The 14,541-nt window shown below is 33.4% G+C and overlaps 1 protein-coding gene across 5 annotated transcripts in view; it reads right to left on the reverse strand.

The window, feature by feature from the left end:
* The window catches only part of LOC128994497 (protein EFR3 homolog cmp44E), a 43,654-nt gene extending 31,809 nt beyond the window's left edge, over positions 1-11,845 (reverse strand). Inside the window, exons 1-6 of one of the 5 annotated variants that reach the window (XM_054419087.1) lie at positions 11,580-11,842; positions 6,165-6,238; positions 5,044-5,171; positions 2,837-2,987; positions 2,028-2,180; positions 552-658 (exon numbers count right to left, since the gene is read on the reverse strand). In XM_054419087.1, coding sequence (XP_054275062.1) covers positions 552-658; positions 2,028-2,180; positions 2,837-2,987; positions 5,044-5,171; positions 6,165-6,238; positions 11,580-11,667 — 701 coding nt within the window. In that variant the 5' untranslated portion in view covers positions 11,668-11,842. Of the gene's footprint in view, positions 1-551; positions 659-2,027; positions 2,181-2,836; positions 2,988-5,043; positions 5,172-6,164; positions 6,239-7,289; positions 7,438-9,993; positions 10,049-11,579 lie in introns of those variants that run through there. The other 4 variants (XM_054419088.1, XM_054419089.1, XM_054419090.1 and 1 more) reach the window with 4 other exon arrangements.
* Positions 11,846-14,541: the final 2,696 nt, after the last annotated feature.

The following is a 14,541-nucleotide window of genomic DNA, read 5'->3' on the forward strand; positions in this document are numbered from 1 at the left end:
AGCCTATTTAACACGTAACTTCTATGAAGCCAACGAGGACCAATTGTTGTTGCGAAATCTAATAATTTATTAATAAATGTTTACATTAAAATCGTTAAAGTACCATGCTATCAAACTTTGCTATGATTATTTCTATAATTTTTAGTTTGACAAATTTGTTTCCACGCTGGAAATTAATACCGACTGATTTGAAATTGATAAGTATATTTTAATTAGTGTCGCCATGGCCCACGATGGTGGCCGAGTGGTAAAGTCACCGGGTGATTTTGCAACCTCGCGCTAGCCTGTCAACTGCAGACTCTCGTGGCCTGTACTCTAGCTGTATAAGTTGTTTTGTCTCCCTAATAAAAACATGAACAAATTTACTCGGTCAGAATTTGATTCACATTAGAAATGTACTAGGACTACTTATTTGCTGATTAGCAAATACAATATGTTTAATAACTCTAGAATGGTTAAAATTATTTAAAAAAGATAGAAAAACGACAACTAGACTGTTATAACCAATTAGTCAAAGTTAAATACATCACCACTTCTTCTATGTAGGCTACCTTGAATCCTGCATATTGTAGAGAAGAGATGGAACAATCTTATCCATATGTTGGGCCTCCCAGATGTTTTCTACCAGGTCATCTGAGACAGTTTTCCTGATCACACCCTAAACAGCAAGAAATCTTCTTTAATTTAGTACCATTTGAAAAAAAAATCATCAAACTTCTCAGTTTTTATTCCAATTGCATTTTTTTAAACCTGGATACTGTACATTATAAAATTACCATCATAGATTAATCATACTCTCCCAAGGACTTTTTTATAGCAGGCTAACCGAATGGATATAGCACGCTGGTCTTATGGTAGTGTGGGATTTTGGTCTCCGAGTTTACAGGTAAAAACTCAACAGATTTTATTATAGTAATAGCACAACAACCCTTTTAGGCCTAGCCTGAAGTATACCTGTAAAATGGTTCCGGGCTAAAGCGACATCCCAAGATTTGAAGGTGAGACATAAAAAACCAGGGTGGGATAGAGTCCAATCTGGCACAAGATATACAAACAACTTACACCATACAAAAACACTAGAATCATTCCTTTGTAATTGACAACATTGTCAACCAAATGTGTTATCGTAATATTCTGTAAAATGTGTAAATGTTTGCAACACTGTTAAAAAAACTTCCTGGCCACAGTTGGAACTGAAGTTATCTCTCGTCCCGGTTGAAAATGCTGTCAATGCAGAAGTATTAAAGTTGTTGGTCACAGTGTGAAGTTGTTGTATATCTTGGGCCAGATCAGATTTTCTCTCATTCCGGTAAGTTTGCTATCTTACCCGAATTTATTGCAACAGTACATTACCAAATGTGTAACAAGAATGCCATCTTTAAGGTTAAAATAATGTTTACAATCACGTAAAATTCTCTCTTGTTATTATGGACACCTGTTGTAAAATATCTGCAGAGGCCTTATCACTGCCACTACATTAGTAGGCTACATTGTAGGCCTAAGCATCTCCTAATCAGTTTTCTCTATAGATTGTCCCAAAACATGAGGATGGTTTCAAAAGAGCTAAAATAGTCTGAAGGAAATGGAAAGATTTCAGAACAATGTAATTTATAAACTAGAGCGAGTATAATAAATAGTAGAGTCTAACCTTCATATAACAAACCTCAATATAACGAATACCTTGACATAATTTTTTTTTTATACAATAGAACTCTCCATAAGATACAACGCACATTTTACCTCTACATAACGCACAAACCATATCAATGACCTTGATTTAACAAATTTTTCATGATCCCGGATAAAAAAAGACACAATATAACAAATTTATCATTGTCAGAACCTCTACATAGCGAATTTAACCTCTACCAAACGAATTGTCTGCGTCTTCCTCGACTTAGCCAAATTCCTACAAACCTAACCTCAATATAACAAACCTCGTTTTAAAGAAATCCATGATATAACGAATATTCAGTTCGCTCCCTTCAGATTTGTTATACCGAGGCTGGACGGTAACTTAGCAATACCTGCAGTCCCTTGATGCCTGCGAGCCGAATGCTGTCCCTAACATTTGGGTCTGCATGGTTACTGTGGCACATTGATGAGAACTTGGAGACGAAAAAATCATATCTGCGATGGTAAGAAGGGGTGTCCTCTTCTATGTTGGCAAACCTCACAAACTGATAACAAATTATTTAAAAGTGCATTAAACTGTTGTAGGTTCCAAATTTCTTTTGGAAGGCGAAAATTAATATTTATCTTATGATTATTTTGTAATGAGTCAAAATCTATCAATGTAATTTGCAATCATATCTTTTTTTAAGTCTTTTTGTAAATGTCATCTTGGGCCATGTACTACAATCCTTGTATTCATACTTGTGTAAACCATCTGGTTTTGATATACATATTGTAAAATTGCTGTTTACTGTAGAAATAAATAAATGAAAATCTGCTACTGTAAATCTTAAAACTATGGATCAACCGAAGCACAGGTAAAATCTGATCGTATCGACTCCAATTTCGAAACACAAGAAAGGATATGATTAATAGAAAGAATTTGTCTGTTGCTAGTTATCAAGATTAATAAATACATGTAGAACAAATAGGAGTAAAACATGAGAGTGACATCCTTTGTATTTTGTATCATTTGTGGAAACGTTTGAAATTGGATAATGGATTTAAATCATATTTTAAACTAATATTGAACAGTTATCAGTCAAAAAAGAAAAACAAAGATGCTGTAACCATTTTTTAAATCACCCCTAAAAAACCCCAAATATGTTTAATATAGTTGTGATTTTTTTTTATATCTGGCCAGTTACCAGATCCAACTTACCGACTGCGTTGCCAGAATCTGCAGTTCAGGTTCCATGGATTCCAAAAGTTTTTGTACGATTCGCAGAAAACTCTCCACAAACAGATTCAGTGTCTGTGCGTGACAAGCGACCAACAACTGATCCATAGCTTCCATTGCAATTACCACAAACCTGAGGGCACACAAGAGTAATAAAATAATAACTACAAAAACGGATTACGGCATTCGAGAAACAAAGTTTACATTTTGTACCCATGTATTTTGAGTGACTTTAAAAATATTAGTTGCATCCTTCATAAAATCTCAAAATCTGTAATTAGCGGTAAAAGTAAAGTATTTGAACACTTTGAGCTCCAAAGGCCCAATTAATAATGGCCAGATTAGCATAACCCAACTTACCCTTGCAAATAAGCAAGAATAAGTTAACAAATATACGTAACACGTGCTGCAACTTAAGTTATATTGAGAGTCAAGTTTAACACGTAGAATGCGGCCGTTCCCGATCGGGTACAGCGCTTGGCCCCCGTACGGTGCGTCCGTACCCCATCGAGAACGCTCCGCAATGCTTTTTGCATATCTTCCTTTTTGCTCTAGCGTCGGCCGAAAGCGGACCTATACCACGTTAGCGTGTAGTATGTGACTTGCATTTTGTTGTGGTGTAGGTTGATAGTAAATTTCCCCGTAAAATCCCTGTCTGGCAATCTCAAAAATCTACTTTTTGTCCCGTCTTTTTCCCTCAATTTGGCAATACAATTCCAATGGGACCGGCTACGTTCCAAGCAGTGCTGCTATCTGTGGGTGTTTAGCGAACTACGTCGACTCTTGTTGTAAAGCAGGATATCCCCGCACATTATTTGCTATTCGTCAGACCAAAATTGGAAAGCCAATCACACGCGGCAATTGGGTTTGTTCGACGCTGAGGGCTGCGCAGCACTGGGGATACGCCCGCTATTTGACGTGCCGCAGCGAACGTGTTAAAACTGCTAAGCTTGGGTGTTTGGTTGACCATGGATGTAAGCACGTTAGACCCTTAGGTCTGATCGATCTCTCTCCAGAACCCTAGGTTGAGGGTTCGAATACCTTCTCTAGTCTTATTTTCAACTCATGCACTTGTCTGTGGGAGAAGTTGATGGGAGAGGCCCATAGTACAACATTAACGAGGGATGGCTAGGGTGAATCCTTTGGGAGTTGCACCATTTTACCTCAAATCAGACATAATTTATTTATTTATTGACGGACCAACCATTACATACAGAATACAATTTTTGTGATACAACTATTGAGTTGATGAGTGATGACTAATAACAAAAGTGCAAACAGTAATAACAATAACAAAAGGAATAACAATGAAGTAACAATAAGGACGAAGATAACAATAAAGAGCAACGAGGCCAACAAAACATAAAAAGGATTTAACAAATTTAATAAGAGATTAGACTTGTCTTATAGTCTTGAAGCAGATATGTCATCTTCACTGACCAAGTGGAAGGGAGCTGATCAATCTTCTGAAACCAGTGGTGCCACTGTTCAAGAAATCAATATCAGGCGGCAGAGAGTTTCCCAGGGCTTGTATGCGAACGATGACACTGTGCTGTTTGTAGAGCGTAGCATGGTGGGACCTAGCAAACAGCTCCCTCGATCTGGTACCCCCTCCTGGGACGTGGAAACTAATCCGCTCAAGCAACTCCGGGCAGAGTATCTCTCCGTTGACCAGTCTATGTAGGAACATCAGATCAAAGATTTTCCTTCCTTCAGTGTAGGAAGATTCAAGACAGCTGCCAAGGCGCACACTGGAACATCTGCCTAGCGGTATCCAAGGCGAAGACTCACTAGGCGGATAAACCGAGTTTGTATTGACTGGAGTCTTTCCTGAAGATAGTGTTGGTAGGGAGACCACACTACTAAGCAGTATTCTAAGTGTGATCTGACGAGGTGACAATAGAGGGTTTTCAGTGCCAATGGTGACGAAAAGGTTTGTGAACCTTCATCAACTCAACTTCACCATGCAACTGAACTGAACTTCATCATGCAACTTTTAATTCAATTTTTACTGTGTGTGTCCACCATAAACTTTTAACTTTTTTAAAATAGTTATGATTTTTTAGGTTCATGAGGTAAGGGGAAAACATGTTTAGAATAAACATAATTAATTACATCACTGAATAAACCAACGTTTATTCAATAGTGAGAACATAAAACCCAATGGACAATGGTGTGAGAAGACTCACCCAGTTCTTTTCCTGGACAGGTCTCTGCAAGCTCTCTGGTATAAGTATTCACCAATGCGGTCTAGTTTTTCAGGAGAAGAGAGTGAATAAAATGTCAACTTCTCCATGTTGTTTTTCACTAACCCATCCTGCAAATCAAATACATAGTGACAATTAAAGTAACAAGAACATTTCTGAATACATACTCTAGTTTCCGATTAGCTTCAATAGATCCCTTTCAGATACTCCAGATACCAACCTTTGTTTATGGCGTTTTGAACAAATAAGTCTTTCAGTTATATAGTACTGTTCGGATATTATTACTGAATGAACTCAATGTTTTTTTTTTAGGGTAGAGTCCCACTAATTGCTAAACCTGCTAACTTATTTAGAAAATCCGCCTATTACAAATTTAAGTTCAATTTTTTTTTTTTAGTTTTAAATAGCCTACAAAACTACAGTACGGTCCACGAGAGTATGCAGTTGAGGGAGCATGCAGGGGGGGGATGTGACTTTGAAGGAGCCAATGAGGATTGCGTGTTGTTGCCAAATCGAATAATACCAGCTGATTTGAAAATATTGTTTAGTATATAATTTTAATTAGTGTCGTCAACAGGCGATATGGCAACGTCGCACTAGCCCTGTCTTGTGATAGGCTGACGCCAACTGCAGACTCTCGTGGACCCTAGTATAAATATGTAAACAGGAACATTGTCAAAGCTAGTGATGTTGTAAAATCTTGCAATGTTGCTGCAAACATTGAAGGAGCAAGAAATATTGACACAAAGCTGGCAATATCGGCAAAGTTAGCAGTAGCCTATTGATGTGCTGTTGGGCATTTCAGCAAAAACACCGAGAACGTTAAAGACTCTATAGTAATGATTTTACAAATATCAGCAAGGCCAACAATGGCGAACGATGGCGTTGTTATCAATGTTGCCTGGAATTTTCTAAAATCAAGTGATTATGTCACAAACAACGACAAAGTTTGTGATTAAACAAAAAAAAATTTTGACAAAATTGTGATTAAAAAAAACCTTTGCTTCGATTTAAAGTATTTTTAAAATTATTTTTAAACCAGTTAACAGCTTTAAAATAAGAGAAATTAGGGTTAAAAATGACTGACATGATTTATAAATTACCTGAGGTATTGGCGGGAAAATGTTATCAACCAGCCTCTTGTATCGTGGTCGCATGCAGGAACAACTAAAACAGCCTAAAAACAAGTGTTTTGATATAAATTCATCTGTGATAGAATTAAAATTTACAGCATGGGCCTCAATAACTTGGGCCAACAAAATATCTATTGGACATGTGTATGAATAATTATTCACCTGCTCGTGAAGTGGATGTTTGTCCCCCTAAGTTAGTAAGTAGATGGACAAGATTATTACTTCAGCTCTGTTATTTTTTTTTTTTAATTTCAGTGGTTTTGTTAGAAGAGTTGTGAATAGGTGGGCTAACTTAGTTGGATTATAATTAAGTTAAAGTAATACAATAGAGGCAGCATCAGACCTTGTGTAAGTTACCGGTAAGTTGATTAACTTACTGAACAGCCGTCCACATATATTTACTATTGATCTTTGGTTGCTTTGTTACTGTTGCATGCACAACAATGTACTTTCACTGTATTGGTTATAACTGTTAAATGAATAGAATAAATACCTAACTTATATGAATAAAAGTTACTCAGATTAAATGTAGTTGAAATTAAGAAACTGGATTCTTGATGTTAGTTAGCAATATAAAAAATAAGGCAAAAAATATAGATGCGTTGGTATCCTAGTGGTTAGCATAGGTCTTGGACTTGGGTGCGAGAGGGAATATGGAGGGTAGGTACCCATGTAGTACGTTAGTTATGGACCACTTTTCCCTTTACAAGTGTTCAAAACTTAGTTAGCCTAGGCCTATTTATTTTTTAAATTCCACTAGCGTAGATATTATCAAAATAAATATTATTTTTTACTAGCCTTAGGCCTTTGTAAGTTAATAATTGAATAAAACACTGTTAGATTAAAATTTGGTTTAGGCCTATCCTATGGCCAATTTCATTTTAGCCCAATCTATGTAAATTAAGGCCTTCCTTTGTGATTAAAATACCTATAGCAATCATAAGCACTAGATTTTTGAACTGAGTTTAATGTCATAATAATAATTTAAAATATCAAGGCATTAAAACAATAGATGGAAAACACAATTATGCCTAATAGTCAGTGGTTAAAATCTTCAAAGTATTTATTTGATTAACTTCAACTTATTTTACTCACCACAACACATCTTGGAAGATGAAATAGAACAGTAATCAACACTATAAAAAACTACTTGATATTATTGCTCTATAATATTTTCGTTCGGCATTCGATTTTATATTTTTCTCGTCGGAAAGTTGTCAGATTCACTGCACTAACTCTACTGCACAGTTCCCTAGACCCTAACTAGAGTTTTGTTTTAGGTTATGTTAACAACAGTGACAGTGCAGTGAGTCAGTCGACGAATCAGGTGGTCCACTACACTCAGAGATCAATAAATAAATTCCCAGAGTTCCCAAATTCTTTGAACACGAAGACAGATTGAATATAGTTTGTTACCTATTGCCATAGTTTATTATTGTTATGTATAGTAAATTTATTGTTATTAATTTTTTACACTGATTGTTATTGTTGTAAATTATTACACTGTTTGTTGTTATTGTTAATTGTTATTAATTTATTCACAATGTTGTCATTTTGATACTTTATTCACACTGATTGTTATTGTTGTTAATTATTAGACTGTTTGTTGTTATTGTTATTAATTTATTCACAATGTTGTAATTGTTGTAATTTCAACCACACTGTTCACCACCACCACCAAAATTTCTTACGCATCCATATCATCATGTTTTCTTTTGTATCTTGTTGCGTGTATGGTTTGACCAAAATAGTTATTATTTTTTCCATACGGATCTACTTAGTTAGTTTGCAGAATGTAGTTGATTCCCAAAAAGAAGTGAAAATGTTTGTAAAAAATTATCGATAAAGCCATATAAAGCTCTAACATAAGTACTGTGAAAATTAACTTGAAAAATATGAAATGTCAAATTTTAGTTTTGCTAACTAGGTTTTGTATGATCCCAAATTGTAAATATTTTTTGATCAGGTTCTCTGAGTGTGAATTTTTTATAGGTAATTTGTTATACCTACAGTAAAAAGCCGTAATTACATACTGTGTCTGACAGTAGAAGAGTAGGCATTTATGATAAACTAGCTGTAACCCGCGGGCTTTGCCCCGTTTAACTTCTTAATTTTCAAGATTACTGTATCTCGTTCGCATGGCTCAATCACGTCCTGGTTGAAGTTTGTTCGCTACGCTCACTCACCTTTAGGTTGGAGCTCGTTCGCTACGCTCACTCACCTTTAGGTTGGAGCTCGTTCGCTGCGCTCACTTGCCTTCAGGTTAGCTCGTTCGCTACGCTAACTCGCCTCCAGGTTGAAGTTCGTTCGCTACGCTCACTCACCTTTTGGTTGCAAATTAGCTGTTGTCATAAATGTAAAAGAAATAATAGTGCTGCACCCTGTTGGTAATTTTTGTAACTTTAATGCTATTGAACATCACAGAACAGAACCAACTTGTTAAAATTGAAACAGCTGTTAAGATTCAATAATTCCATTTCTCATAAGGTTAACATGGGAAACTCCAGAGCCACTGGGGCGGAGCCCGAAAGGATTTTTGAAATAAGAATATGCCTATATGTTAATCGGGAATGTGAGCTATCATCATGCCAAATTTCAGCCCAATCCGACCAGTATTTTTCGCGTTCACTTGTCACAAACATACATCCATACATCCATACATCCATCCATCCAAACTTTCTCATTTATAATATTAGTAGGATTATTTTTAGATTAGTAACATACACTAAAATAAAAAAATTGTACAGTAGTATTTAGATATAGGCCTATATATTCACTTTCATATTCATAGCATTTTTAATCCTAAAAAAATATTCTCAATAAAAAATAAGTTGGAGTTTCATAACAGAGACGTCAAATTAATTGCATTTTACGAAGTGGCAATATTTCCCAAACATTTGGAAATGAATTAAGAGGCAAATTATGTAATGGGGTCCAAGCAATGTATAATTATTGTTTTTACAATACTAATTATTTTAGAGACGTAAATACTTATTTTTTATGGTCAATAATTAACTAAAAGATAAACTGTATTGTATGATTACCTATTTAAACAGGAGTTGCATCCTATACGTCCTAATTTAATTTATAAAAAATATATAATTTAATGTTGTATTTATTTATTTAATGAAGCAAAACTCCATTTTAAATGTACACAAAAAGATGGAAAAACACGTGAATTAATGTGGACAGAAAAATGTAATACAAGAAACCTAACAAATAAAAAATAAAAAAAATTTGGTTCTGATCACCATTCTATTAAAATCTATAAACTGTATTATAAACTTAGTCTTTGTTGAAATTACAGAATATTATTGATTTGTATAATAATGAAGCTCACATAAAATTAGGTACCCAAAAATTTAAACCTTAATTATTAGGTTTAAATAACACAAATAAATATTTTTTTTTGAAAGGTGATTCAGTATTTTTCCTTTATTTTTAGTTAAACTCAACTTAATTAGTTACAAGATACTTAGATGAGATGTAATATTTTGACATGAAATTACGTTGAAGAAATTAGGAAATACAACTATTTTTGTGTTTTACACAAATACAGTACTTCTCTTTGGAAACTAAATTGTGGTTGCTTTTCAACTGTTTTGCCTTTGACATTGTGAATCGAGAAATGTGTAAACAACATTTATCTTGTATAAAGAATGGTATTGCGAAATGAGAAGGTTAAGTTTAAGTTTGCTCTATAAATACAGAATTGAAGGCCAAGGTAAGTGGTTTTATATTGACAATAAAAGTTGTGTAAAGTTACGAATGTACTAAATCATAACAATTGTTCACTTACATTCTATCTGATCTAGAAACCAGTAAAAGACGCAAAGCATGTCCCATAAACTCACACGATAAATAATTTCCACTAGAAAACTACACTATCTAAGAAGCGCTGTAAGCCATAGTTATATCACAGAAGTAGATATCACAGGCAAACACTTGCATCTACAAAATGAAATGACTGACTATCAGAGAACGGAGTTGTGGTAAATGTACATCAACATCAACCAAGTGGAAAGGTATGCAATAAAGAAATCCTTTCACTAACCATTAGCCATGCAAGTTACTCTAATTATGAGAGAAAATGCAAAATTTTTAGCTCTGAAGAGAATCTTAATCTTTGTAAACAAGAATTCATTGGCCCCAGCTTTAAATGATAAGATATTATACAATTCCATGTTTTAAAAGGAAGTTTCTAGATATTGTTTATCTTGCTAAAAATTATATTCAGTTTCAAACAGCATTTGTTTAGAGAACAACAATTTAGGAAAATTGGAATGTTTTCAGAATTCGATACACTTTAGTTTAGATTACGTGTTGTTTACATATCAATGCAATAACGCACATGTATGTATAGTTATTATTTTAAATAGTAATTATACATTGCTTAGCACATAGGTAGCAATAGAGCATCAGACCTACTAATTAATTTTAACAATAAAATTACTATACCATTACAATATTTTAAGAATAAATAGTATTTATAATTTATTTATAGCTTATTTATTATAACCTTTACCAATAATACACATGTTTGTCTGACAATTGCCCTGAGTATGGTTTAAATTATTTTAATTAAATCATAAACAAATTTATTAGTGTAATTTATAGTCATTTTATTTTTCAGAATAAAAGAAATTGTACTACGTACATTATTGCAAAGAATTTACACGTATATATTGTTTTCTCTAACTATTTATAGGTAAATTTCGACTCTAATATATATTTTTTCCACTTGATTTATAGGCTTTTCCACTTGATTTATAGGTAGTAACTAAGATGATGAAAAGATTTCAAAATTGTTTCATTAAGGTACCCCCAAAGTTTTAAATACCATTGTAATAATACCAATAATATCAACTTCTGTAAACTATTATGATCATTAAAAACTTAATAAAATAAACTTACACCCTTTGGAATTAATACTAGCCATATAATAGTTTGGAACTATAAATAGTATAATTATGTAGTGTAATTTCAATGATTATTCTTGTCACTGAAACACTGGTAGAGAAAAACTTTAATTGATTTAAATTACTAGTAAATTAAGGAAAACGCTAATTATTTAGTATACCCTAAATCTATGTTTATTATCCAACATATTTTCGATTTAGTACAATTAAAATAAAGTTTAAACTTATAAAAATTGATGTATCACTTTTTATATAAGGTTATTTTAAAGACAGCTTTGAGGTTATGAGAGAGGTATCAAAAATTGTGTATGTCAGCGTAAATTAGTTATAATCTAATCTTTTACATTACCGTACCTACTATTATTTTTTATTATGTTGAGGTACAACCAACGAACCAAGTAGCCAGAACTGTAATTAACAATTATCACAACAGTATACACTATCACTACATAGACTATTTACTTACATCCAGGGTTTGTACATTTTTGGGCAATTTCGTCTACAAACTCGGGCATTTCCCATTGGGAATCAAAACAACACTTCATGAGGGCCATTATTTTGAAAGATTAGGGTTCAAAAGGCAACAAAAGGTCAACGTGAAACTGTCCAGGGTCACACGCGGATTGTGAAGGGGTGGTTTTCTATAAATAGCACTCAAGGTTATCACAGGGGGGTGATGATAGGTCAACAAGGGTCACTTCCGGTACAGCTGATTAACAATAAATGACCTTAACATCGCTTTGTTTATCTTATGTTAAAAAAAACCATCAATATTATTCACTTTTGTCACTAGTTATACAGCCTAAAGCTATTTACATGTGATAACTTGTTTTAACAATTCAAGTCATTTCGTTGGCTTCTGTCACAACGGCATTCAAGAGTCGACTTGACAAAACTTATTATCTTGATGACTTTAGAGTCGAGATAATGATTCAAATTAGGAATATTATTAAATCGCTTTTCAGATAAAGTAACGTAACTTATATGCAATTTTTACTTTGCTTTTAACTTAAATATTTATGAGAAATGTTGTTGTGGTGAAGTTATTGTTTATAATGTTACATGAGAAAACTATATACCGGTACTTAATTTACAGAGAGTTCATTCGATTTGCATTCTATACATAATTTAAATATAGTAACTTTTCTTTTGTTGACATCAGTAGTATTCAATATCGATTTTCAACTGCTAGAAGCGCTGTACTCGGCAAATTCGTGGACTAAAACCGTCTTGCGCACCCTTCACAGGTTAAGAATTGAGATTTTGAACATAGCAGTCCGTTTTATTTGACTAACGTTTTGCCTCCGGAATTTGTGACCAAAGAGTAAATTTTTATACAAATCGTAAAATCTCCCAAAACAATAAAAGAATTAACATGTCATCACTCAGCTTACTCTTCCGTTATCAACATCATTAACCACACATCATAACACGTTTGAGATCTTATAATGTGAAAACAAGCCGTTTACTTTTGTAGTATAATATTTAAAAGTAATAAAAGAAACCTCCAAACCTCGGTTATACTTTTCAACAGCAGTTGCCTAACATTTAAGTGTTATTTTTACATGTTTTGCAGTTTGTTTTCATTGCATTACATGTTTTTGAACATTGTTGTGTATATAATTAAGTTTGTTATTGGAATTGGACTACAATCAGTCTATTACCTTTTATTTTCATCTTTAGGAATTTCGCCAGCCAAGGCGTGCGATGAATGCAAAAGGAAATTTATGGAAAAGGAAAAACAACATTTTTCATGAAACTGAACTTGATTTTGGTGTCTTGCAACGGGGCCAGTATGGGCCAGTATGCAGAAGAGACTATGTCGGTTCGTTGAAAATGCCGTGAAAAGGTTTATTTATCTTACATTTAATGGATAAACGAAATTCAACTGTACAACTTAACTTGATAATTAGTCCGTTTTTATTAACTCAGACTATGAACACTTATTTAGGCTACCTAGGATGGTGTAAAAGTTGGGCCAATGCACTCTTGAAAATTTTGAGTATATTGTAGACCTTTGATTTTATGTTTTAAAAAATATGCTTACTAATGAGAGTATTTAACTTACTTCAAAAAAAAATATTGGAAGTCAATTGTTAGGTAAAAACGAATTTTACAACTACTGTGGTAAAAAACTATCGATTCTGATAAATGTCACATAAAAATATACAACTATAGCCCTAATGCTTAGATTATGGTAAGGCCTTTACCTGAAGCTCATTAAGTTTTTAATTTTGGGTAAAAAGAAAAAATCTAATATTATTACTACCCTCTAAAAGACTGTATTAAGACGGTATTAAAGACTGCAGTCTTTTGTATGAATGAATCCATTCAAAAGTAATCAATTAAGGTAAATAATAAAAAATTATATGCTATCAGTAAGCTGTACTTCACTGCCTACAACATCTCTTTTGAATGTTGGTTAGGATTTACTCTGTTTGTCATTATATTTTATACTGTGTAGCAATCTTTGTGGCATCATCAAAGCTATAAAGATTGTCTTTTCAATATTTTTCAGTGCGAAATCGCATAGACCCCCAATGCGTTCATTATTATTTGGGTAAATAATAAATATAACTGGGGTAAAATGCGTACGGTAATAACTTGAAAATAAAGAATACGTTTTTGTTTGAATGCATTAAGTATTTTAAAAGATAAAATTTTAATACTAGATTCAAACCACTAAAAATGCTGTTTTGGAAAGAGGTGTGACACTAAATTGGAAGCAGAAAATTCGGTTGAACCATAGAAATGCAAGAATTTGATCGAAAATTGACCAACTATAACTGGGGTAAAATGCGTCCGGCAATAACTTGAAAATAAAGAATAAGTTTTTGTTTGATTGCATTAAGTATTTTAAAAGATAACATTTTAATACTAGATTTAAACCACTAAAAATGCTGTTTTGGAAAGAGGTGTGACACTAAATTGGAAGAAAATTCGGTTGAACCTTAGAAATGCAAGAATTTGATCGAAAATTGAAAATGAGGTCAGAGGAACAAATTTTTAGTTCCCGATGCGGGTGATTTTAGGCTTAATTCGGTTTTTATTTTAATTATTTAGGTCTAAATTTAATTCTTAATTGACATTAGGTTACTAAATACAGCACTTATACAGTTTTATCGAAATTTTCCATATAGGGAAACAATTGCACCGTAGGTTTCACTGTAAGAGCAATTTTGTAGATTCGAGATCATTTTTTTCGTTTTGAGGTCCCCAGATCAGATGCTAAAACACCATCTGTTCGAAAATGTTATCCGCGTCCGTTATTAGCACGAAATCGAGCAAAACCGATCTGTTTTAGATGATATTTGGCAAATAATGTACTTGTAAACCTACATTTATTAATAACTAGCTGTAACCCGCGGGCTTTGCCCCGTTTAACTTCTTAATTTTCAAGATTATCTCGTTCGCATGGCTCTATCACG

Source organism: Macrosteles quadrilineatus, unplaced genomic scaffold (genome assembly GCF_028750875.1).
Source record: "Macrosteles quadrilineatus isolate MER2022 unplaced genomic scaffold, UCM_ALF_1.0 Scaffold_5__1_contigs__length_97177068, whole genome shotgun sequence".
In the NCBI taxonomy this organism is placed as follows: Eukaryota; Metazoa; Arthropoda; class Insecta; order Hemiptera; family Cicadellidae; genus Macrosteles; species Macrosteles quadrilineatus.